Source organism: Gasterosteus aculeatus, chromosome 2 (assembly GCF_964276395.1).
Source record: "Gasterosteus aculeatus chromosome 2, fGasAcu3.hap1.1, whole genome shotgun sequence".
In the NCBI taxonomy this organism is placed as follows: Eukaryota; Metazoa; Chordata; class Actinopteri; order Perciformes; family Gasterosteidae; genus Gasterosteus; species Gasterosteus aculeatus.
Window position 1 is genome coordinate 15,055,474 of NC_135689.1, and position 27,484 is coordinate 15,082,957.

The 27,484-nt window shown below is 43.3% G+C and overlaps 1 protein-coding gene across 1 annotated transcript; it reads right to left on the reverse strand.

Annotated features, from left to right (window-relative positions):
* Positions 1 to 742: 742 nt before the first annotated feature.
* On the reverse strand, positions 743 to 9,673 carry xpc (xeroderma pigmentosum, complementation group C). The gene is made up of 14 exons (XM_040193307.2): positions 7,952 to 9,673; positions 6,272 to 6,565; positions 6,005 to 6,101; positions 5,519 to 5,603; positions 5,254 to 5,411; positions 5,022 to 5,142; positions 4,828 to 4,917; positions 3,510 to 4,379; positions 3,228 to 3,388; positions 3,064 to 3,145; positions 2,794 to 2,925; positions 2,485 to 2,654; positions 1,946 to 2,039; positions 743 to 1,742 (listed from the first exon to the last, which is right to left on the reverse strand). The coding sequence occupies exons 1-14, from the start codon at positions 8,055 to 8,057 to the stop codon at positions 1,410 to 1,412; spliced, it is 2,793 nt and encodes a 930-aa protein (XP_040049241.2). The 5' UTR covers positions 8,058 to 9,673; the 3' UTR covers positions 743 to 1,409.
* Positions 9,674 to 27,484: the final 17,811 nt, after the last annotated feature.

Sequence of the window (27,484 nt, forward strand, 5' to 3'; positions counted from 1 at the left end):
AGGGTTCGTTTAACATTAACAAGCTTGTAACAACTTGGATTCATTTTTAGTCAACTGCCCCTTTCCCTGATCTCTTTTCACAACTTAATGAAACATTCTTGTTTTCCGGTGTATTGTATGAGTGCACATATCTATATGACAAAAATCTGATATTTTTATCCATGCTTTTTTCTTTTCATTGACTGGATTATTATGTTTGATATTCAAACCATATGCCAACACCATCATTACCCATATTGATGATGAATTTATACATTTACTCAAACGTATTTAATGGTTCTTTCGTCATACACTGTTACATTGTTTCCTCATTTGTAAAGTAACTTGTAACTTGTGTAACTTTGGCTCTAAAGTTATGCAATTGGTGGCTTTATGAATAAAGCATCACCCTTCGCTTTAATCTTCAGTAGCGCCTGACTGAAACAGAAGGTTGGGCTGCTGGATTTAATGCCTTGATAATCGGTTTTGAATCGTTGAAAAGGAAAATGCATCAGAATCTCAGCTGATGTTTTATGTTTATGCACAAGCTGTTTTCAATAACCCAAATATAACTTAGAAATGCGATTTGGATTCTTGGAGAAAAAAAAAGGTCAGAAATCAATTAGAATTCATGTGGCAATATAAACAATTTTAGTCTGACAATCATCTGTTTAATCAGTGTATTGTGCTTTTTCTCATGCTCAACTTCATCATAAGTTAGTACTTTGTTTTAGAATTCCCAAGTGCAACGAAAGTAAACAAATTCAACAAAATCATTTCTTTATTTTGTTTATATTGCTTTAAACTGGTATTACATCTTAGAAAAATACTTTTAATACAAAAAGTTTATTATGCGAAATACAGGCATCACCTGCTTTGTACAAAACACGTAGAAACAAGGTGTGAAACAGTGACAAAAGTGTGAAAGCGATGAGTAAGAGGCTGAATGTGAGGGCTGATTCAAAATACAGCACAAAAACATCCTCCATGGATGTAGCAGCCCGACAGGGAAAGAAAGAAAAAAAGAAATACAGTATCTTTTACAAATAATCCATAAGTAGGTAGTGGATCTACTACAAGCTATGGAGGAAATGTTTATTTCTCATAGTTCATTTGTCTGTATTTCTTATTGTGTTGCAGGTTTCACAGGGTTGTTTGTGTTCACCTGCCACACAAGCCACTATTCAAGTTGGCGCAAGCTGTGCATGCGATGAGAAACCATGACAACAGACTCCAACCAGAACCCAACTCTGCGGATCACCACGAAACATTCCTCTCCTTTGTCCTCCCCTTCTTTCCTGTCCTTAAATATCAAAGCCAGAAGTTCCAAAGATGACAAATGTTAAAAAAGTTGGTTTAAAAATGTGTTACACCTGAGGTTCTATATGCTTGACTTAACTCAACTTAAATGTGTTCTGGGCTCCCTGACATCACACTTTCTCAAAGGGGAACATGTGCTTCTCCTGTCCCTTCTTTTCTCGTTTTGTCGTCTTCGTCTTCCTCTTCAGTCCGCTGATGCTCCCTCCGTCTTCCTCCTCCTCCGCCTGTCTGTTCTGAGGCCAGGACATGGCCAGAGTCTCAGACGCCGTCTTGGCTGAAGGACTTGCAGCCTCAGGCACCTCTTCATCTGACGAAAGCCCGCACGTCTCCTGGAGGTTCCTCAGTCCCTGGTTCTTCTTTCCGTAGCGCTGTTTAAGTCTTTCTCTGATCAGGAGCCCCTTGACCAACACAGTCCAGTTGGAGATCACCCTCTTCTCTTTTTTCTGGAAAATGGAAATATATTAGATATTTTAAATAACGTTTTTTTGCTCAAAAGTATGCTGGTTCTTATTTAAATTAGTTTAAAAGGGAAATACTTCTAATCAGTGACTGACACACACACACACACACACACACACACACACACACACACACACACACACACACACACACACACACACACACACACACACACACACACACACACCTCTTTCTCCTTCTGTTTCTGAATCTCTTGATCTTCCACCCAGGCCGCTCTGAGAATCTCCTCATGCTCCTCACACACAATGTAACCGTCATTCCTGAAACACACATATTAAACCACACATTGTGCATAAGACTCATTTTTCATGTTTTTATAAAACCTGCTTATTTGTCTTTTTTCACGATTGTTTGAGTGATTATAATTGATATTCAATCATGAAAATGTTTACAATAGTGAAAGTAACAGCAGTGTTTTTTTAATACAATTTCTGCATCAAACTGTCACATCTAATTGAGAACAATGCAACAACTGATCCAAGCAAGTGTGTGAGAGTACATTTCATGTCACACACATACACATTTTGTCAATGATAAAGACAAACATGAAACAATGATGTATGTAATGTGTTATCTTGTATGTTCCTGCCATCCTTCACGTGACAAAAGCAACTGTTGGAATGACTAACACTAAAGAAAACAGAAGAAAATCAGATACAACGCAGCTGAAAACCCGCTGGAGTAGCTGCACTGATCTGGTCTTACACAGCGTGCGAGTATCCTCCGTGGAAGTCAAAGCCTGTGACGGCGGGGGCTGCGTCCATGTTCAGCTTCCGGGCCACGCGGTGCAGGTTGGGCAGCTTGAGGTGAACACAGCCCACCGGTATCATGCAGGGCTTAAACAGGTAGACGTTGCCGTACTCGTTACGGGGAACCTGGACAGACAGTCACAGAAAAAATGGGTAAACATGCACATAATGCACACATTTCACCTCCTCTGCGTGTATTGAATTTATGATTTATATTATTATTATTATTATTATTATTATAATAATAATCTCTCTAGGCGGTTACCTTCCCGCCCACAGCTAAAGGCGGCTGGTACTCCTCAGTCTGCCACTCTCCAAACAGAGACAGGTCATTCTCCTCCTTCTGCTCAGACGCCATCCTGGCTTTGCGGGACCGATTAGAGAAGCCCCTCACCATCTGAGAGAGAGAGAGACACACACCAGCGCTCTTATACACATCGTCTCCTCATCTTCTCAGCTCAGTCATACAGCGAGCACACTGTATTCACTCTATTTTCTCAATCAAAACACGATTGAGGAACTAATTCCCCCTCACCTTATACGGTTCCTCTCCTAGTCTGACAGTCCGTGCCTCTTTCAACCAAGTGTCTTTGGAGTGGAGCGTGTGCACACAATCCCTAAAGAGAAAGACAATGTGATAACCAACGCTCACACAGTCGATTTAAGTTCTATCTCTAAATAAGTATAAACAAAGCTGACCTGGAGTACACCGGCTCCCCCCTGCAGTAGCCCAGTGAAGTGGCAGTTGATGGGTAGATGGCTTCATATTTCAGCAGGTGCCTCTTCAAGGCGTACAGCGGGTGGTTCTTATACTCCGCTATCGAGACGGGCAGGGGTTTGTTCAGCAGTTTGTTCTGGAGCTGCGGAAAGAAAAGACGTGTGCGGGGAGCGTTGAACCAGCGCTGAGGAGAATGAGGCGGCGGTTGCTTGTGTGTAAAGTAAACCGTTCGGCCCGAAAGTCTACATGTCTCTCGGTCTCACCTCCTTTTCCTCCTTCATGTCCCTCTCGTCCTCGGGTCCGAGGAACGGCTGCAGCGTCTCCTCCCACCACTCTTCGTCCACGCGCCTCTTCCTGGAAGATGTCAGCCAGGTGGGGTCGTACTTCCTCCCTAAGTCCTTCACGAAGCCGTCTCCGTCCACCGACACCACGTACGTAATGGGCGCCGTTGCATTCTGGGAGCAGAGGTGAGGCATCCCGACGCCGCGCTCCGTGTCCACGCAGACCCAGGAAGACGTCTTCACCAGGTACACCTCCAGCCACTCGTCCGCCCTGGGCCCGTCGTTCTTTCTGCCACTCCTCCGCTTTGTTCCGTTGCCCGCGGCTCCCTCTTCTTCGTCCGCGTCCTCCTCTTCTCCCCCCTCGTCTTTCATCTGTTTTTTCCCTCCGCCGCTTCTTCTCTTCGGAGCCGCGCTGTTGTTGCGTTTTGTCACGTAGGCTTTTCCCTTTCCTTTCTCTTTCTTCGACTTTGCGGATTCAGCCCCTCTCTCTGACTCCTCACTGTCTTCCTCGCTGGTCGCCTGGAAGTCGTCTTCGCTGAGCCCCCCCTCCTCCTCCTCCCCTTCGCTCTCACTGTCTTCCTTGTAGCTGACTTTAGAGGCGACGCTGCGACGTTTGGAGTTCTTTGGCCTCTGCCCTCCAGATGCTTTAGTCTTTTCCTTTATCTCGTCATACTCCTCCTTTATTTCTTCTGTCTTGGCTTTCTTTCCCCCGTGGCCTCCTCTGACCGCCCCCCCTCCAGCCGGTCTCTTGGTGCCAGGAGAGACCTTCTGCTCGGGGGAGATGGTCTTGGAGGTTTGCTGGCTTGTCTTGCTCTTTCCCGGAGCGCTGGTAGATGTCCCAGCACCTTTGCCCTATAGGAAGGACAAAGATATTTAGATCAAGTGTATCCGAGCTGAATAATCGAAAAACTAAATACCCGCTTATATTGTGTAAACTGTCTCAAATGAACAGACCTAAGCAGAGGTACAAGTATTTCTACCATAACAACCTAAAGCGAGGCGGTTCCAACAGGATGTATACAACACATCTTGATAGAAATGTAATATGATATTCATTGATGCACTCGTCTCTCATGGGTTAACCGGTTTAAATGAGCACTAGCAATCATAGGGCTAGTTTCATAGATGACTAATGCTGAATGTGCTCGTCTTTAAGGGTCCAGATTTCAAAATTTTTTGTTTTCAACACCAGTCAACGTTTTTGTCTCGGCCATCATACTGATAACTTGAGAATAAAGGCTGAGGACGTATTTCTCTCTACATTTAAGACCAAGTGGGGCTTCTGTCGGTATTGACGCACCTTGGCTGATGGGGTTTTGAGAGGAATCGGCTGCAAAGAAATAACCAGTCGGCAGAAGAGCCGCAGAGACCTCAGGACCAACAGGAACAGCTGCAGGAAACACAAAGCACACACGCGAGAATAATCACAGTTTATTACACCCCGGAAAGGCAGAATGTGACTTAATCGGACTAATCCTGTCGCAAAACACCAACATGAGTCATCTCCTGGTGGTTTCTGGCAGAGAGGCTGGCGAGCCGCCGCTCCAGCAGCGCGCGGGGGTTCAGACTCTCCTCACAGGACAGACTGGCGTTCAGGGTGAACGTTGACGTAAACCTGAAAGGGAGGAGAGAGAGAGAAGAAAATAGAATGAGAGACACCGAAGTAACAGCGACCGACATGGTGACGTTGACGCCGATCTCAGGCTCCACGGCGCAGGCCATGCACCATTTGAGCAGGCCAGAGAGGTAGTTTTGGTCGATGCGTTCCTCGGCGACCATGCTGAAGTGGGCGGGCAGCAGCGACAGAGTGATGGCCAGCAAGTCGGGTTCACTGCACAGACGGCCGCGGAACATCCCGTTGGCTATCAGGCACAGCAGGTGGACCTGAGAGACCAATCGGAGGTTTACAATGTCCCAAAAGCCCACTGTGGTGACTTTGAATCGGGCAGAATGTGGAAACGGCGATAAGGAGAACACGTGGGGGTCTTCACCTTGTGTGTGTCTACCAGCACGTCCTTCTTGAGTCGGTTCACCATCCGTCTCATATAAGTCTCAAACTCCGCCTGCCTCTTTTTCCTGGCCAACGGGAAATGATGATTAGAGTAAAACACACAGACTCTTCTATACTCACACACAAATACATAGTAAATGAAGACAAACATGCACCCGTTGGCTGTTGAACTGCATAGAAGAGTGATTGTAACACAAACGTTTGCAATGGCTTCCTCTATAAAACCGGCCATAGAACAGAAAAGGTTTTTTAGGCACAAGAATAAAGGGCTGACATTTATGGTTAGAAGAGTGCCTGAAGAATGTTTATTTTTTATCAAGACTAAAGATGTTTAGTGACGCTACATGGAACTGCATTTAAGATGAGATTGATTTAACTAAAAAAAACAGAATACTAAAATGATAACAATTTAAAAAGAAAAAGAGTATATTACGTTTTTTTCACTACTACACAAATGTCTGCTTACTTTTTTCGGACTTCTGGAGTCTCGATCTCTATCTGAACCGGCTGGGACGGCAGGACGGGTTCGGGTGTTTCCACTGGACCCAGCGGCCCAGAGAGCTCTAGTCAACACAGACACAATCGATTTGCTTGTCACTGTTCAGTTACCTACTTTCCTCCCAACATGCTTTAATATATCTCTGAAAACAATACTGGACAACTCTCACCCCCCAAAAAGTTGGGAATGTATCATCAGGGACAACGAGCTGTGTAGCCGCCGTCTCTCACTTACCTTCCACTTCCTCCCAATCATCACCGTCGTCTTCCTCACTCTCCTCATCCTGCTGCTCTTTTTCTTCTCTCTTGGTTTCTTTGATGTTCCCTCGGACCGCGGTGGCTGCCGAGGTCACCGCGTCCTCCTCGATGTCAGCCTGCTCCCCCTTCAGCGGCGACGGGAAGTATTTACTGGTTTTGACAGCCACTGCGGTTGTGGAAGAGGTTTTCCCCGACACTCGCTTGGTGGAGGCCCGTGGTTTGGGTTTGACCTTCCTCTTGAGCGTCTCCTCGTCCTCGGAGATGACTTTACCTGGAAAGGACAGAAAGAACTAATTACTTTTGTGCCTCAGAGGTTGAATAACGAGGCAGATAGTCTAGTTTTCACTTCTATGCCTCACTTTCATTCCCTACGATAGTTTCAATGTTTGTGATGTAAAGCTTTTATATTTGGTTAATTTAATTACCCTGTACCCTTTATGCTGTACTGCATTTTAGATTGTAAGTGGGGACATTTAAAAGGAAATCTGTTTGAATTATTAATAGATTAGATTAACAGCTAAATATGAATAAACACGTTTCAGCAGAAATCAAACAGCACAATGTTGGGGGTGGTCGGAATAATAATAAAACATAAAAGACATAACAAGGCAACAAAAACAAGTTCCAATCACCAAAGTCTACTTTTGAAATAGATAGAAAACACAACCGTGCATCATTGATGCGTCTGTTCAAAAAACACAGGAGGAATCATTCAAGAGCACGTTGCTGCTGCTGGACCTACTGTGTTGGTTTCCTATACAGGAATGCCTAAAAGGCTGGATAAAAATACGCAAATATAACATGAGGTCACTGAGAATGATGCATTTTCTTAGGGCTGATCAAAAAAAGAGCTATCCATATTCATTTATGGCACATGATTTACACACATACTTACTTTATATTTCTGTGTTCTTCTGAGTACTTTGTATTGTTTCATATGGCGTCTTGACAAATGAATACATTTCAGGTAATAATGTGTATGAACCAAATGGTCCCTTCGTTCCACACTCACATATAAAGGCTTCATGTTTCGATGAAGTGGAACCCAGATGTGCATGTCAGTTGACCTCCTGAAGTAACCATCCATGTCCCCGCACATGCACCTGCACTGTGCTGGCTTGAAAAGTGTATTTGTTTGGTGGCAAATATAACAAATCAGCCAAACGTAGCAATTAATCGAACTAACAATAGGGAAACCCCTTTGAAGACACCTTTCACAGCAAAAAAGACAAGCATATTTTTTTAATCATATTTTGTTATTTATTGAATTAAACATACTTTACAGTCCAACATATATACTATATGCTACTTAAGATAACAATGTGAAAGTCTGATCTGATACAGTCACATGTTACATCTGTTGTGACTTGATGCAGGGTTTCTGCAGTCTGCAATGACAGACAGCTACAATCAATCAATCAATCTGTTCTGTACTTAGCAGGATACAAGCTTCTCAAATATACGTACTGTACCCGGTAGTGCAAAAAACGACCCTCTTACTTTACAATCTGAGTCGTTTTCACGCCGATAAACACAAACAGTTAGGAGGAAAATAGGCTTCTGGGATTGGCTGTAGTTTTCTTTTTGTTGCTGGATGCTTCTCACATGCTCTGCAGCAAACAGGGAGGCTGAGAAGTGAACCCCGGGCTTTTCGTACCTGCATCTTTATTCTTCGCTCTCGCTGCGCTGCTCTTTGCCTTCGGCACCGGCTTCGGTTTCTTTGTACCGACCTCTGTCTCTGCGCTCCCTCGGCGCTTCGCCATGCCGTCCCTCTGTCCTTTGTCAAACTTGTCCCACTAAAAAATAATAATCCCTTTCTTTGAATAAAAGTGTGTCTCGGCAGAAGTCGTTTAGCTCTTCACATGGTGGCGCGTGTGGGCAGGGAACCCCGGGTTATCTAACACTTCCATCTGCACCTTTCATAAGTCAAGGGTTGAAGCTCCGATTGTTGTGGAGGCAGGATTCCTGACGTCACTTCCGCTCCTTCTTCTTCTTCTTCTTCTTCTACGCTGGTAATGTTGCACCCGCAACAAAGTCTTCCAATTTGCCGTCTTCCTCTTTGTATTCCCATAAAAAGCTTATATGAGCTTTTAAGACACATTTCCGTGCTGCTATCTTGACTGAAGGAAAGTTTAATACGCGTTTGTGTGTCTGTTATTTTACCTTTTAGGTGAATTTTACTTTATGGACACTGGGGGGCGATGTTGTGCCATCCACAGGCTGACAGAAGAGATGTTAACACATATTAAAGTGTCATCTTGAGCTTTGGCAGTTTCGCAGTGACATGCCACTACATCCATGGGGCTTTAGGAAAGATACCATAGTTCCACAGCAGGATCACTCCAACAAGTCAATACTGACTTATTATACACCAGTGATTAATGACACTTTCACTTAAATGTTTTACCACAGATTGAGAGTAGAAATTATCTAATTTTTTCCAACATATAAAAAATAAAACAAATTATGGATTTTTGTTCCCTTTTATTATTAGCATGATGGTTTATGAATATTACAGTGTGCACAGAAACATGAGACCATCAGCGAATAAATGGTTAACGGTCTCATGCAAATCATGCAGACTTTAGAAGAACTAAAATAAGGAGACACATTTACTTTTGTGTGTAGAGGCAGATGTGACTATTTCTATTCTTTTTTAAAGTCAATGTGTATTTTCACATACTTCCATGTTTTCTATGGATAATGTGTCCTGTGACAAGGTTTGGAATACTTTGTTTTGTAATATTTTTCACATCATTAACACAAATATATTCATTTTCTACTAACCCATAGCCTTAGCCTTATTCTTACTAACCCATTGCATTAGCATTTCATTCCACTTTATTTTATTACCTGTGCACTGTTGTCTTGTCTGTCTACTGTCGCGCACTAACCGCCAAGACAAATTCCTTGTATGTTTGACATATTTTGGCTAATAAATGTTTCCTGATTCCTGATTCCTTTCATTTGTACAGTTTTCAGGACAATTTTGTCAGGACGACCTCATTCACTGGCTCAATAAATTACAATATTGTGAAAAAAAATCTTTTCTGTATGTCAGCCATTTCCTGTGAGTTTCAAAGCGGCTCACCTAGTGTGTGCCTCGACATCTCAGGCAAACTTGAATAACCTTAAGTGGATAAAGTACCATGACTGAATGAATACTACGAGCTCTGCCTCCTGAGTGCGGATCAATTTGGTCAATTTCAGTTCAATTTGATTTTCATTCTGCTCTGTTGTGATCCGTATCGATCACGGTGTGATTCTGTAGCAGATGTGTGGGTTTCACTTCAGAGAGCCGTCTGTCAGCTGATACAGTCAGACAGCTTCAGACTGACTAGCTGTAGTATATGGCTTGATGGAACCAGGGGACCATTTCTGTCCTTCTGTGTGTGTGTCTGTGTGTGTGTGCATAAAGCATGCACAAAACCCATGCATAGTGCATATACGCATACATGAATACAAGTTTATAGTGCGTGTGCCTCCATATTTCTGTGTGACAGGTCATCGCTTCATGGTCTCCTGGATGTGTGCATGCATTTAATGCCTCACTTGAGCATGTAGGCTCTTGAGGGTGTGCTTGTACATATAGTTAAGTGTGTTTATGCGAGAGGGACATGGTTTGTGGGTTTCAGTCCACAGTCGAGTGTGATGTGCTACCAGCGCGGTGCATGGCTTCCATCCCTATATGAACCATCAGTACAGTCAGATAGGAATAAAAAGCCATACAGCGCACTGGGCATTGGGAAGACTGGATTTTGAGATCAAGGAGACACACACACACACACACACACACGCACACACACACACACACACAGACACTTAATTAATAGATGGTTAATAGATGGAAAGACATTCAAATACCTCTGGGGGCTGCAAAACAGAAAAATGGCAGCAGGCGAAGGACATCGACACAGAGGGAGCGGATAGACGATAACACCAGGCCCTGTATACCAGTGGGAATACTGCATCATACTAGGCCAAAGACTGGTCAAAGAACCCATAAGACAGATAGTGTGTGAGGGAGAACACGTGAAGCCTCTTCAAAGGATGAGTGATGCCATCCAGTGTTGTGGCGTGATAACAGGTGACATCCGCTGTTTATCCCCTCAGCGTCTCCAGGCACCTGGATTTCTAACTGTGAAGCTTTCGGCTGGTGAGCATCAGACTGAACCACCCGTGTCTATAGTGTAAAATATTATTTTTTATTTAGAATTTGCATCTTTTTTCATTTAAAACACTGCGGTCATATCGGGTTAGAGAACAGGACCATTATTTTTCTTATTATACTCTATGTTCATCTCCTCAACACGTGCATTACTGCCCCACAACTCAGCTCTTCTAATAACCCACGTTGTTTGTACTGTTCTAACAAAACGGCCACATAACAAATTCTTACTAAGACTGTCCAAGAATTAATATGTTTGGGAGTATTGGAAGTTGACTCTAGATCAATTTTATTTTGTTTTAAAACGCTCCAGATCCACTCCTCTTTTGATGTGTATTTAAAAAATAAAAAATAAAAAAATAAAATACAGTTTTGCCTTGTGTTTTCATTTTTAATCAAGGATAAGCGCAGCCGTTGGTTCCAACAAGTAGGCTACAACATGCTTGTTTTTTGTTTCATTGTAAATCAAACCGTTAGGATTTAATATGTAAAATAAAGAAGAAACTTCCCATAAAAAACAATTTGCTCCATTAAGAAGAGAACTTCTGCACCAATGAGCTGTGTGGCACCTGTTGACCTCTCAGAAGGAACCACATGGTTTACACACCTTTGATCAAATAAAAAAATGGTTTTCTTTTCAGTAAACGGCCTATTTATTCTGGCACATACGGAGAGTTATTTCTGGGACATTCTTGAATCCTGAATATGAAATATTTGTTTTTAAGAAGAGATAAGTGGTCCAATAAAAAGACCTCAGTGGAGGTTAAGGGATTCTTGTTTCTGCCTGAAATACGTAACCTGCCCTGCATTCTTGTGCCTCCTAAACTCGTGGAATTACTTGGAAAAGGATTTGAGTATTTGGCAAGTGACTGAATTCAATAATCCGCCCCCCAAAAGAAAAACACAAATCTAGATTAGCTCTGCCATTATTGTTTTCTGCAGAAATACAGCCTTAGAAACCAATCCTGTCGCGCCTTGAGAGGCTTCCCAACTTCAAGGAGCGGATATGAAATAAATCCAATTACCCAGCTGTCAATCAAGGCGCTAATTAGCACGACTCCGGCAGACTAAGTGGCATCAACGCTGGAAACACACACACACACACACACACACACACACACACACACACACACACACACACACACACAAAATTAACGCAAAACAGGAAAATTCATTTTCTGAAAACACAACTACCGCAAATAAAGGTCTTCAGACGCTCCCTCACTCAACCTCTAGACTGTCTGCTGCTATTTCTGGATCGCCACAGACGAGCAAACCCCCGCTTCTGAAAAAAAGAAGAAGAAGAAAAAGAAAGAGGGAAGCAGAAGAAGAAGAAGAAACAGAAGAAAAAGATAAAGGAGCTTAAGCCTCCATGCGGCCGCGCCGGGACAGCGCGCCTCCGTGTCCCACCGCCGGCTGCAAACAGGTGGGCTCCGCGCTGCCGCTTTGCGCTCCTGGTCGCTTCTGCGTCAGGCGCCAACAATTGTCCAGGATAGTGGTTTGTCCCCCTGCTCGGCCCTCGTGCGCAAAGACAAGGGGGGTTCGGTCCCGCTGCCGCTGCCGCCGGTGGATGTGAGGAGTTTGACCGTCCGTTTACGCATCTGTGCGTATTTCCATTCAGCCGCAGAGGCAAACGGACAGAGAGAGAGAGAGAGAGAGATGAAGAGAGGGAGGGGAGGGAGGGAAGTGTGTTGGAAAAAGAGAGGAAGAGGAGAAGGGGGGGGGGGGACAAAAGCCCCTGGGTGAGGAGGAGCCAACCATAAAGAGGGATGGGAAAAAGGGAGAGGGGAGTGGGAGGGGGGGGGGATCACCATACCTGAACAGGAGACCTCCCCCTGCTTGTGTGTGAGACAGAGGGAGAGGAGACAGACAGAGGGTGTGAGGGGGGGGGCTTATGTCGCCTCAGTGACGCACAGTGTTAATAAAAGCCTGGCAGAGGGGCTGAATAAGGCCCTTTTCTGTCTCATTCAAATACCGCCAGAAAGCACTTTCATTCTGCTGATAAAGTAGAGAGAGTGTGTGTGTGTGTGTGTGTGTGTGTGTGTGTGTACGGTGGCACAGTGGAGCGAGATAATGTGCGACTGTGTGTGTGTGTGTGTGTGTCCATCTGCATCTCCATGTGTTTGCCCTCTCTCTCTCTCTCTGTCTCTCTCTCACTGGCATTTACACTGCGAGGCAGACAAACAGACGGCTGGCTGCACGGCCGGACTGATGGCCGACACACACAAGCCCCCCAAAAACAGACAAGGAAGTGGAGATAGTGAAGAAAAGAGGGAAAAACAAAGGGAAGTACGTGTCAGGTAAACGATGAGGAGACTGGTCAGTAAGGAGATAAAGGAGGTTGAGCCTCCCCCCCAAAAATGGAGAAAAACACTCACCGGCTCTCTTTTTCAGAGAAATAGGAGGGGAAAACAAAAGGGACGTAGCTACCATGTGTCTACAGACGAGACAGAGACACACGGCAACACAAGAAATGACGAGGACAACAGTGAGGTGAATGGGACAAGAAAAGGAGAGAATTTGGGAGAAACACTTCACGGGGCTAAAGAAATACTTGCTCTTGCTCTCCTCCTCCTCCTCCTCCTCCTCCTCCTCCTGCTGCTGCTCTCGGGGGCTCTGCTGGAGTTGCATTCCAACGCGTCGCTCTCAATCCCTGTTACTCCCGGCAACACAGTTCCTTGATCTGGTCCCACGTCATGCCGGGCAGACGAGGATGAGGAGGAGGAGGAGGAGAAGGGAGGCACTGAGAGGAGGTGGAGGTGGGAGCCTCAGGGGGGAGAAGTGGGAGACAGGATTGATTGTCAAATGATAAATAAGAAGGCAGGGGGACGAAAGGGAGGTGAGAGTGGATCCTCGTGATGGAGGAGGTTAGGATGAAGGGAAAGGGTAGAGGAAGCTTGAAGAAGACAGAGCAAAAGCAAAGGGAAGAGGTGAGGGGAGGCGAAGAGGAGACAGCACGGGGGACGCAGGAGAGGAGAGACGATATGAAATAAGACAGGTGTTGGTGAGAGGAAGGATGGAGTTGTGAAAAAGAGGAAATATGTGTGAAAGGAAGGTGGGGAGATGGAAAAGTAAGATGGAAAACAGAAATACAAAGTGCATAAAGTCAAGGTTGAAACCCCCCAACCCCCCCGACCCCCCAGATCTAATTCAATGTCACAATACAATTAAAAATGAAATAGCTGTTCAGTGTCATTTGCTTCTCTCAAGCCATTAACGTTAGATGGGTTTGTTCGGAACTGCACGGTGACTGAAATTGAATAAACTAGAGTTGATTGGGGTAAAAGAGAAAGAGGGATATGACAATGAAGACTGAGAGGTGACACAGCACACAAGTTGTGGTGTTTTCTTCCAAAAAGGTGGAACATTGGCTTATAAAACACGGCAGAAAGCTTCATTTATCACAATAGTTCTTCTAATGACGGATTCCTGTCATCTAAATCTATATTTGGTTTAAACGGTGTGTTCCCCGTGTAATCACTTTTGTTTTAACTATTATATTAGTTAAAGGTGTTAATCATGTTATCCAAGCGTTTAGATGTTTCCATAATTCAGAAAGCTTTAGCTTCGAGATCCACAATTGGAAGCATTTAAATTGCCTCTTAACATCTTTCAAGGCCTCGTATATAAAGATAACGCAATTATTCTTAGTTTCACTTAATTAACATACTGATGGAACCAAATCATGTTATAATAAATTACATGATATAAAATGTATTTATATCAAACCAAATGATATCATATGACATCACATGATATGATACAATATTATATTACATTCCATTTCTGCCTTTTAACCCCCCTAAATCCTACATTCAGTACAGTGACAAACATGTGATATTTAACACCAATGAGCTCTGATTGACACATTGCTCTCATGATAAAAGAGACAGAGAAAGAAGAAAGAAGACGGGCAGAAGAAGGAAAGCATAGAGGAGGAAAAAATACCGGATACTAAATCCATGGGAACATTCTGAAACAGTTTATGTGAAGACAGGATCAGATGGAAGTTTCCTCATGTTGATGACAGCCACTCAGACCCAAATGTCACCAACCAGATCTTATTCTCACCCACAGCTCTGAGCGTCTTTAGGACACAGGACGTGCATCACAGTACTGATGTGTTAAACCGCCAAATGGAGATCATTCCCCATGATGTACATCATTGTTTGACACGCTCAGTGCGGAATTAGTGAATAACCTTTAACTTGACTTGATTTGAATTTTGGAGACGAATCGGTAGTTTCTCGCTTGCTGTTGCAAGCACACGTTTTAATGGATGCAACAACAATCCACACTACTGAAATGCTGCAGGCAGATTCCATTCCCTTCGCATTTAAAAACGTCACTGCAGACAGTAATGGACGTGTTGGAGTGCCCTTTGCCTCTGCTCAAGTTAACCATACTGCAAATAGGAGGAAGATTAGACACTTCAACAGTGCATGCTGATTATTTGTAATATCAAACCCTTCTTTGTGATGATACCAGCAGCTGTTTTGCTACTACTCTTATCTCGTTGGATTTCTTTCTGGATAATGTGTCTTTGTCCTCAGCAAGTTACAATTTTCTTGTTAATTGCAACAGCAGCTTGCATTGTTTACCATTTTAGTTAATGTTGTTGGCACAGACAAAGTATACTGTATGGATTTTTACCCAAGTTATGGCTTTTACTGGAACCTAATCAGACATTTTTGGTTTTTGTTTTGCCTAAAGTTAACCAAATCCAATCTTAACCATAGCATTGTCACACCAAAAACATATTCCTTTATCAACAGTGATTGTTTGACCAAATTTCATGGTAATCCTTCACATGGTTGTGGAGATATTTCCTACTGCACCAAAGTAGTTGATTAACAAGCTTGTGGATTTACAGTTAACGCCAGGCATCTGTATGAACGTATACTGTGACATACAGCATATGTTCACTATGAAGAATGGCATTTTTTATGTTTTGCTTTGAATTCACAAACGCATTTGACTCTTAATATGAGTTATTAGTTGGTACCTCAGCACTGGCAACTCTTGTAAAAAGGTAATAATGTGCAGAAGGCTGCTCTGTACTGTGAATATAGATGTGATGCATAAGAAGTGGTGAAGCATGACAGCGATTTCACAGCGGTAATCAAATATGTAGTAGTCATTCTGGGATTGCTGGGAATTTTAATATCTCAGCATCGGCAGAGAAAAATGTTCTCACATCTTAGCAGAATTTTATGCAACACAATGTCCTATAAGGTATATATATATATATTCTTTACTTAATCTTTCATGGGTTTGCTCAGAGAAGAAAGGGGTTGGAAGTTCACCTCATTAAAGATATATTTGAACAAAAGGTTGCATAATCACATGGACTCCAACTCTGGCTGTATGTTTTCTTATTTTACATTTACGACTGCTGTTTGAATGATCATTAGTGCAAGACTAGAATAATAATGCACAGAAAAAACGCACTCAAGGCAAGAAAAAAAGGATGTGTGTCTTTTGATCATTGCTTTGGGTGTTTGATCCTTTAAAAAAAGGATCATCAGGTTTATGCGTTTCATGCAAACTCTAGCTGCTCTTGCCTGACTGCGGCACGCTCCGTGGTTACAAACAAAACATTAGTGGCGTAAAGAGAGAAGGTGAGCAAGCGGAAGCAAAAGATCGAAATGGGGGAGCGAGAAAAAAACAGCATAAAATAAAAAGTACAAGACGGAATTGAACATAGCAGAGAAGAGTGTGGCTGCAATAGAGAAATGAAATTTATGAATAGGCCCTTGATGATATTCCCACTCTCTCTGCCAGCCAGTGGGGCTTCATTGATATTCAGGGGAGAGCTCCCCTTCTCGCAGCACATATCAAAAGGCAGCATTATGATCAATAAACATGCCATGGGAATCAACGCTTTTTTCCTTGATAGCATTGGTCATTTGCCCGGAAACTGTTTGGAAGCGCGAACGAGGCCTTGAAGGCAGTCTGGAATGAGTCACTGGTTACATTCACAATAGAGCAGAAAATCAGATTTTTTTTCTACCTTTTGTTGGTCAGCTGAGCCGCTGATCCTCTTGACACGGTGGAGAATATTAGAACGGACGTCTCGTCCCCGCTTCATGCAGCCTTGAAAAGAACGACTGTAAAAACGAAATTCGGGATTGACCGTAAAAAGTGTCTGTAAACAGCTTGAACCCTTTGACTTATTGATTACTACTGCAGTATTAACCGTTTATGTAGCATATAACTTGCAGAGGTTAGGACTGATTGCATGTTTGGAGCTGCATGAAACTTATATATAAAAACTCTGAGCAAAGGGTAAGAAGTCAAAATATTTCCTTCCTGCTGATCAACACTGTGGGATTGAAACCAAACTGTGAATGGACAGAAACGGACTTCCAGAGTGTTCTCATATATAAAAATAGCAAAAAGTTACCTTCAAACACCTTTTTATTTTGATGTACATAACTCATTGTTATGGGCTAAAATATTTAAAAAAATGATTTGTATTACGTTGTTTCCATCACTCATCCTGGTCTGGCTCACTATGGCAGCAAACTATTCAAAGCAGCCCAGATGTTCATCTGCTCCGCTTTACAGGTCCTGGGAAGGTACTCCAAGCCAAGTGCAAAGTCTTCCTCTAGTTACAGGGGGGACAAGAGCCGCCCTGATTACATGTCCAATCTACAGTGTACACACTATTCAGTTGTTCTGGTTCCCTACCGGTTTCTCTGAGGGTGAACTCAGCCTGCGGAGAGGCTCATTTAGCCAGTGTGCCAAAAATATAGCAACGGCTTCACTCATCACTTCCACCGAGGAGGTTCTATTTTTCGTTTGGCGTGTTTGTTTATCTCTTTGTCAGCAGGATTGCAGAACAACTCCTCGCCCAATAGCCATGAATTCTTAGTTGTGGACGTTTTGGAGCGGAAACACGCTTCCTCTTTTTGCTCATGGAAACGGCCTCGGTGAAGGTCTGTGCTCACCAACTGGCCTTTTAGTTTTGAGATGATACACTTCCTAACTCTTTTGGACTCTTCTGAGTTAGACATATACCCTTGCCCTTTATACATCCATTGTTTGGTCTTCTCGGAAAGCTTTTGCCCTCCTCTGTATTTTTCTCGGATGAGCGTTCATCGCTGAAAAAATAAAATAAAACATTGAAACTACATTTTGTCAATTTTTTTTTAAACAGAATGATTCGTGTGAGCTGCATGCTGATGTCCATTTCTGAAGAGGCCGTCAGTCCCACCGGACGCCCGGCTGGCCATAACACTTCTATTAGCACCGGAGCCAAATTCTGCTGCAATTACTATCACTGTCATGGGCGACACAAGTGGCAGACTCATGGTGATTAGAGTCGGGCTTTGGCAACCTCTCATGGAAACGCAGATAGACGGACAGACAGGCACACACTCCTATACACACACTCACAGCACACACGAGTGGTGGTTGTAGTTTGGATAAGTGGATGCTCCATCGCCGCTCTACACTCAGCCACCTGCTGCCGTCTCCGTACCTTCGCTTCAGGCAGGAACATAACAGTGCCCGAGACATTAGACATTAGTCATTAATTGAGGTAAATCGTCTCATTGTTTAATTGTCTGAGACCAACCTAATGATTACGGCAAGCTCAAGCGCGCTAAACACCTGGCTGCAATAAACTTGAAGCAAGGAATTTCTTAAGCTAAGGGAAGGAACTGGAAATGGGTCAAGGGCTCTCCTCTGCGTGCTCCATGTGTGACAAGAGCAGGTAACTTTTAATGAGCCTGTAACACAACGTATTGAGAGCTGGTGGAAAGTCAGTGTGTTTATCACGTAAAACTCTCACTTTTTACAGTCGCCTTTTCTGCAACTATTCCTGCAGTAGTGACTCAAGTATATTTCAGAGTGAATGTATGATTAAAAGCAGGAAAAGGACGGGCGTATGGGTCCAAAGACAGGCTCCATTATTGTCCTCACACTCATAGAATACAAACCTGGGTTTGCGCCGGTAGCAAAAACTCCAATTGCCACAACTTTGACTTTATTGTTTGTCAGGACAGGGAAAGCTGTCTGAATCTCCAGGATTTATTGTGCAAATGTGGTCTGCACAGACATATGCATTCACCATGCAGTTTGCCGGCTATGCTGCAGCAGCCAGCGACGGTCAGATCCAATGGAAGGCCCATGCGGATGGAGTGTGGAGGGGGGGGGGGATGAGGGAGAGGAGGGAGGCGTGTGGCGGGGTGGTGGGGGATTTGAGGGTTATTGGGTGGACGACTGCCGACCCTTTGTGTTCCAAATCCGGAGGCATCTGCTGGCCATTGTGGCTCCCTGCTTGTTCCCCGGCCAGAGAGCTGAGAGAAGGGATTTCAGCACCACAGAGCCGATGACGATTTTCTCGCTATCTCTGCTTTGTTCTAGGGTGCAGCGCACAGTCAGCCCCGGCCAGCTAGAGTACAGTAATCTGTGAGCGGCCGCGGCTAGTAATCTAGTTCCGGGGTCTGATTTAGGCTTTTGGGGCGAGCACCTGTGTCTACTGAGACACACGTAGGGCGGTTTATGATGAGTTTATGCAGGTATGCAGTTTAGGGATACTCAAAGCGAAATCCATGCATTGAGAAGCCTCTGAAACGGAAAAGTCTGAGCTGAAACGGCTGCAGACGAGATTCCCGAGTGTGGCTTGCCGGTGTCTCACGGTGGAGCAAAGCACCAATGCCAGTGGTGGATAAAAGTCAATGAATATGTCCATCATAACATAAGTCTTAAATCTGCTCCTGTTGTGAAAGGAAAAAAGGTGGATTCTGCAGCTCACAGTGACATTCATTTCATGAAGAGAACAACGCGTGACTGTTTTGAGAGTAGTTGCAATGAATGAACCTGCTTCTACCGTAGCGACACATGTGGGTCTTTGGGAATAAGTCAGGATGAAACAGTCAATGTAACACAAAGCTGGAAGCAAATGCTAAACTGAATAAAAAGGATAAAAGGAGCAGCCGTAGCTAATAGGGCTGTCCACCACAGAGCTAGATGTCCAAATATTTCCTAATGGGACAGCATTCATAGCTCATCTAAAACTATATCACAGCATGTTGAACAGCTGTGAGCGAAACAGAAAAGCATCTCTGAGGGCGGCTGGATGGAAAACAAATGGGGCTTCCTGGTGGTTTCGGTGTATCAGTGCAGATATGTGCGCGCGTGCGGGTTTGGTTCCAATCTCGTGCTGGGCTGTCGCGTCTCTCTGCTCCATTTCCTGTCCCTCTGCTCTGCGGGCTGTCGCAAGGGCCCGGAGGAGGATGTGAGTTGTTACACAAACCAGGGATTCATGATGAAGGGAGAGAGGGTTCTTATGACCCCAGTAATCGCAGGGACAACAGTCCAGCAGCGTCTTTCATTGACGTTTGGCGCTACATTATGAGTCTTTTGAAGTTTTTAGGGACTGATGATTAAGAAAAGGAATTATTTTCTTGGTTACCTCTACCTAGAAAGTCTGTCTTGAGGCTGGGATTCATGCAGGGACAAAGAAAGTTCAAATACACAGTAAAAACATATCTGGTCAGTGTTTTATGAAACAGATAACAGAAAGTTAAAAAGGAGAGAAAGAAGACGGGAGGGGAGAAGAGATGGAACAAGGATGTAGAAAAAGAAATAAGGTAACACATGAAAGAATGCAATCCATTGTTGGTTAGAACTTCGTGACCATATGATCAATCTATTCGAGGAAAAAACAATCTGGACACGATGAGAAAAGACTGAAAATAGCACAGATGGTATCATTAGGAATGAAAGGTTAATCAGATAAAAAAAATAAAAGCATGAAAGACTGGAAGAACGAAACTCTATGGTAGATTCGAAACGGCTGAAAAGAATGAGATAGAGACTGTGAACCAGCACGAGAAGCAAAATGTAAAATGCAGTGTAACAGCAAGATAAATCCGCAGAAGACACGGAGACAGCAAGCGGTAATACATTCAACTCCAAACATTTTACTGAAGGAGCTGAAAGAGCACCGTGAAGAAAAAAGAAAAGGGAAAAGGAATCGGAGGGCAGAAAGACATGAAGCAGGAGAGCGGTAGCGTGCATGTGGGTGTGTATGTGAAAGCGCGTGTGTGAGAGATCCTGTGTGCGCCGTGTGGAGCGCGCTCTGCATGGCTGAGCAATGGCTGTCCAGTTGGCTGGTTGGCTGTGAGTGTGTACGGTAGGGGGTCCAGGGGAGAGCTTTGATCATTACCGAGTGTGACAGAAAAGTTCTGACAGAGAGGTAAACCCCCGACCTGCCCCAGCACACACACACACACACACACACACACACACACACACACACACACACACACACACACACACACACACACACACACGTACCAGTAACAACATCACCATAACCACTAATAGTACTTCTAACAGCTGAGATTAGGCTAAAAGCCATTCCACTTGCTTTTTAAAGGGTGAATTGATATTTTTCGCTTCATTTCTTATTTCTGAACATGAATTCTTGCTGCAAATAACAAATGTCGCCATTGTCATTTGAATCATCTGTTATCTGTTGAATCATCTTTTGTTGGAATGCTTTGAAGGATTCCAAGTATTATTCTTCGACTCTATTCAAGTTTTTCTATTTCTTCTGCGCCACCTTTCAACCCCTCCATACTTTCAGCTATTAAAACCGTTCAAATATTAAAATATTCTGCTCCTTTTGGGCTTTCCAGCTATGATGTTTCAGCTTTCAAGCTCTTATAATTTAATTGATATAAATAAAAATCATAAACTTTTCATAAGCTTGTTGATATCTATTTTTCTTTTTTCATAATCACTGATTATGTTTTATTAGTTTTTCAGTTTACATTAGTGTGTATTGCGTTTCTTAGAGTGAGAGCTGAACAGCTTCAGAATCTGGTAAAAAAAATATTGCTCTTCTACCCTCATTGCCACAATATTTACTCTTCAGGCCTCATTGTTGGATCAAAATGACGGCATGCTTGTGCTAGTTATACTCATGTGACTATGGAATCCCACAGACATTTATTTTTTGTCCTGAGAAGCCCGAGCTCCATAGGCTCCAATTCAAATCTGCTGACATATTTCTCAAAAAAACAGAAGCTACATGTTTTGTCAACTGCCATTAGAGCCGTATTTATTACCGCAGAGACATGTAAAAACCTAGACGTGTTCGTCAAAGTCTTGGGTCTCGTCAAATCTCATAATTTTTGGGATTTGAGTTATAGTTTCCTATAACTTGTTTGAGGTGTGGATTCTGTGTAAATCGTTGTCTCTGTGTGTCCTTTGAGCAGCTGGTTAATGATCGCTGTTACCATGGTTACTCAGACACACGCTGCAGTCTCTCTCTGTGACTCACAAGCTGGAAGTATGGCAGACGAAAGGGTGTCTGTGTCGCGAATTAAAATGAAAAAGTTGTATGCCCGACGTACAGAGGGACATGAGTTCAGTCCGGGAGACCAGGTCCTAGCACATTTTGTGTTCTCCATTTCAGGCTGAATACAGAGATTCATACACAGTCCCGGAGAAAGTGTCGGAGTTGAATTATGTCATTGGAAACCCAAGACCGTAGGAAGGTCAAGCGTCTTCGCCATGTAAATCTCCTGAAGCCATGCTGCAGGCGGGAACACCCAGATTCTGTACTAACATGAGAAAGGTACATTTTGTGATAAAATCAGACTCATTTCCTTTGCCTCGTATGCATGATTGTATACATCAGGTGGGTTCAGCAACGTTTGTCAGCAAATTCGATTTGGGTATTGGCAAGTTCCATTGTCGAAGCGTGCACAGGAGATTGCGGCATTTATCACACCGTCGGGTCTTTACTCCTACAAAGTGATGCCTTTTGGGTTGAAGAATGCCCCTGCAACATTTCCGCTGTTAATGAACCGTGTAGTTTCCGGATTAAAAGGTTGTGCAGTTAATTTGGTCATTTAGAGATTCGCAGACCGAGTGAGAGAGCCAAAGAACCTAATCCTAATACCTTGGGACCTGTTCCTGCAGATGATAATAGATCACAGACTACTCTAATATCAATGAGTAATTGTCTAAATGTATCTTTGTTTAAACAAGATATCTAAAACCAGAGATTTGCAAAATTTGGAGATTTGCAAAATTTGTTGTGTCAATGGCAGGAATATCTTTTGTGCTTTTTTTGAATGAATGATATGTCGGGTTTGGAGCAGTGCGAAGCCTCCACCGTCGTGGCGTCGTTGTTGTTTGTGGCACCATTGGATTTGGAAAGTTGAGCTGTTGCAGGTGGACTGTTAATATTTAAAGATAATGAAACACTTTTGGAAATGTTGTCACTATTTTCTGATCAGCATTTCTTATTTTTATATTTAATAATAGAAGTAGTAATAATTAGGGCTGTCAACAGAAACGCTCTATGTGATTAATGTGGCCGAGATGAACGCAACTAAATATTTTAACGTAGTTAACATACGTTTTGTTCACTTCCGGTTGACTTAACTAGCTTAACTTTTTTTTCACATACTCCCTTTACATACACCATCTAAAAAAACCTGAATCCTGTAAACTGTCCTTACCACACGCTAAAGGGTGCCTTGTGTGTGGCTATTAGGAAGCCGAGAGGTGCAGCGCAAGCGTTACCCGGGCAGTGAGAGCATCCTCATAAAGGAATAAATCCCCCAAATTCAAAGATTTGAAGTTACTGGAGCTCATCAAGGCTCGGTTTAAGGTCTGCATCCTTTCTTGTGTGGGCACACAAAGCCTTCGGTGTACATTGTGGCCTGTGGCTTAGTGGTGATTAAATCCCCAACACATAACAACCAATCATTTGATCAGTATTACCTGTGCTGTGACATTGTTGGAGAGCTCATTCAAAATCCATGGGCATTTATACGTCCCTATCATAGCTCCTCTGGGAGGATTTTCACAAGATTGGGTAACCCGGCTGCAGGGATTTGTTCGAATTCGGCAACAAGAGCTTTAGGAGTCAGACACTAAAGTCGGGCGATAAGGCTGTGTGAAAATGACTTTGACTCTTAGGGATGGTTTGTCTTATAGTGAACACGGACTTCATCTACTTCTCCTTCACGTGCTCACGCCGCTGTCAGCTACAAAGGCTGCACCAGTTAAGTTCAAACAGACACGCACATCCAGAAAATCCCAATGAAGAACACACAAGTCCAGAAGGAGGCACGATGCTCTTTAATATTAAGAGAATGCCACATATCTCACAGAGAAAATGAACCCGCTCAGCCTGAAGCAGCAGAAAAATCCTTTCCTCTGTTACATGCTAATTTAAAATGAAAGAAATATTAGCATCTTAAACTCAGCCTGTATTTGCTAATATGCAGTGCAACCGTATTAGTTTTCATAGTTCAATAAAACTGGCCCTGTGAAGGACTAAAAGTCACCCCGAAGGCGATCAAATCATCATATCGTTTGAAATAACAGCCCACACACACTCTCAGTCCAATAATAGAACATTAATTTCCCAATTTATTTTGTCTCTCGTTGCCAGCCCGCCAGTCCTTCAGGTGTTTTCCTTCAGGTTCAGGTTTCTCAGACACACCATAAACTGGTAATTAGTTTCCCCTGGCTTTCTGTCTCACAGCCACCGTGTGTGTGTGTGTGTGTGTGTGTGTGTGTGTGTGTGTGCGTCACATCCAGACAGAAATCAATTTCAGGCGGAGATCTATCAGCTTTTGTAGCCGGCGATCCAATCATCAAATAATGCATCTGATATCACGCTGTCGAGGTGGTCTGTTCTGGGAATGATTCACTCTCTCTCTTTTTCTCTCGCTTGTTCACTTTCTCATTCTCCATCCAATTCTTGTCTCCACCACCCACACACCTGCAGTATCTCACACATTCTGACACACACACACACACACACACACACACACACACACACACACACACACACACACGCACACACACACGCACACATCGAGGTGATGGATAGTATTTGGAAACACGTCTTTACCTCAGTATAATCAGAAGAAAAAACCCTCCTTCGGATCCCTTTACATTGTTGGATATCACGAGCCTGAGATGTTCACAGCAAAGAGAGACTTTCAGATGAAGTGCTGTGATGTATTTCTTAAAAAACCCAAAACTGTTTTATTCACTTCCTATATTTCCCAAGATGCATTTAAATTGAATCCAATGGCTTTAACATCAGGTGGAAAGAGCAACAGTAAGAGCCACAAGACTGAGCGTAAGAAAGGGGATTTGTTCTTAAGGTCATAGTTCTGCCTCCTCTCGTTTAAAACACACTTTCTTTTCTTTCATCAAGGCAACTATTGGTGCAGAAAGTGTAGTTTTTTCCTCTTGTGTTGTGTATTTCTCCTTGAACAGTGTTTGCTTGGCGCTGCCGACCTCTAATGAAACCCAAACGGATTAATTTGGTCAAACTAACATCAAACATCAAAGGATAGTTATTTCAACTTGGACCTCATTTCACAGTTTTGGCCATTAATTATATTTAAGAAACATGATTGCAAAGATTATAAGAAAGTTGTAAACAAGCTGCCGGCTGGCTGTGTACTGAAAGAGTAAACAGAGGGGACATTTTTTACGCATCTTCCACACTTTTTGTAGTTTAAAATTACAAAGAGGGATAATCATCAAGTATTCTGTGGAATCCCTTTTGTTTATGGCATGAAATAAAGTGTCTTAGATCTGTGTTTAAAGTCATTTCTTGTTTTCAACCTCAAGCTCCTTTCCTCCCTCTGTATTATTGACAAGCAAATCTTAAAGACCAGACCACATTTATCTCTAACAATATATCACAACTATTCCTAATACCCACATTTCCATCTCCCCACTTAAGTATGGATGGTTTCTTGTTTTGGAGCAAAAACATCCCAATTCAACACAATACTATAATTCTGCTGACAGGGATCAGTTGTACTTTCAGTTTAATCCTAACATGCAATGCTCAAAATTGCATGTTAACATTAACATGATTGATTGGATTTTAATATCTTAACTAGAATGTTTTAACCCGACATGTGTTTATTGATTGTGTGTCATTGTGTGTATTTGTGAAAGCTCCATGAGCAGATTCAAAATGCAAAATGCAATATTTTATACAGCTAAATAGGTGGTTTATGAAATACGCACACAGCGTACTACCACTCAACAATGTGTTCTTAAAGTACTTCAGAGACCTGCATCCTTCCCTCGGAGTGTAAACAGGTTTTCTTCTTGCTCCACTTGAGTGTACACACTTCGGTTCATGTTTGTGTGTGTGTGTGTGTGTGTGTGTGTGTGTGTGTGTGTGTGTGTGTGTGTGTGTGTGAGGTTTCTACACGCGCTCTAATTCTAGACTAGGCACATCTTGGCATCATGAGTGTATTTTCATGTAAATGCATTGTGAGTAGTCAAGCAGCAACTGTGTGTGTGTGTGTGTGTGTGTGTGTGGACCAAGTGTATTTACTAAAAGTGAGTGTGTGTTCACTGTGTATATTGAATATGTGTCTTTTTGGGGGGGGGGGGGGGGTTAAACATTGATAACATAATGCATTTAGACAGACGGCCTCAGACTCTCCCACTGAGACGTTGTCATGGTTACCACATGATGGCAGAATGCTGTAAATATCTCCGTTTACTATCAATAAACCACACACACACATACAAAAGCCTGAACATATGGCACACACACACACGCACAATCAACTGCCCCTTTTGGTCTTTGTCACTCACACATTTTACCGAGTGTGAAACACAACACACATAAACAAACAATATCTTTGTGTCTGTGTTTTAGCACACACACACACACACACACACACACACACACACACACACACACACACACACACACACACACACACACACACACACACACACACACACACACACACACACACACACACATTCACTTCAGCATCCATCCTGACTGAACACACATTGTGTGCAAAACTCTGCCGTATAACACACAAACATCTCATCTTGCTTTGCCAGTAAATTATCCTTCACTCATTTACACACATCACTGCCTCTCTCGCTTCATTTACTTCCCCTCTCTCTCCTTCAGCAGAAAGGTCAGTTCTCACAGGAGACCCAGCGACCTGTCAGAGGGCGGAGGGGAGGAATGATGCACAGGCCCTGCTACGCTGACGCTGTCCTGGTGTGGAACGTGACAGAATGATCAGCAAGACCTGCTCCCACCCGGAAACAACTAAACAATAGGAGATGGGCTTCAACTCTTCTTTTTAGTCTTGTTGATTCGCAAATGTCAAAGCGGCGCGTCGCGGCCTCTCTGTGGTAAACAGAGTGCCTGGTTACTCTACTCAGTTTCAAATGGAAGAAGCTCTGTTTGGTTTCTTTCTGCTCTCTGTGATCACAGATACATGTTCTCCAGAGTGCTGCAGATGAGTCCTCAAACCGGGCATTCAGTGAGCACGTTTGCACACGACAAGATATTTAGATGCTTTTTTTCTGTAATATAAAATCTGTCATGTTGGCTATTTGTGAAGCGTGTGGCTTTGAAGGGTATTAAAATAGACGGTTGCTAAGAAGTAGCTAGAATGAGACCAGAAAACACCTTCACAGCGCCGTTGTGTGCGCTCACACTCACCCGACCGCGGAGTGGTTTGTTCATGGCCAAACCCGTCTTTTTTATTTCTGCCGAATATGTTCACGCTTTGGTGTTGACAATTTGTGAAGATTATCTCTCGCTAAACAAAACGTGTCAGTTTCAAAGACTTATGTTTGCCACAAAGCCGATTTTCTGGAGAAAAATGCAATGCAATAAATGGAATGAAAAACTCCCATTTGCTTTTCTAATTACAAACTAGTGCGACGCTAACTTCATGTGTACAAAGATCGGTCGCCTCTGCACCGCTGCACCGCTGCCGTCCTGGATTATGATTGGCTGAGGCACTCAAAATACCCCATGAACAAACAGCTGGGACCGCACTGCATCAGTATCACGGTTATTAAAGTTTCAAGCACGATGATTGTGCGGCTCGTCTGGTCGGAAGTGTTTTGACGCTTGTGTGACCCCCATTTACTTCAACTTACACAGATGGACTTTAATCTGTTCGCTGTGGAGGCGAGTGAGCGAGCATCATTCACTGTCCTTTACAGAGACTCACCTGG

Bases quoted from the DNA above. Each gene is read 5' to 3' on its own strand.
- xpc (XM_040193307.2), bottom strand. From the start codon at position 8,057: ATGGCGAAGCGCCGAGGGAGCGCAGAGACAGAGGTCGGTACAAAGAAA. The intron at 6,566-7,951 runs GTACGAAAAGCC...TGTCCTTTCCAG, and splicing joins AGCGAAGAATAAAGATGCAG to GTAAAGTCATCTCCGAGGAC. The intron at 4,918-5,021 runs GTTGGTGTTTTG...TGTTTCCTGCAG, and splicing joins ACCACCAGGAGATGACTCAT to CTGTTCCTGTTGGTCCTGAG.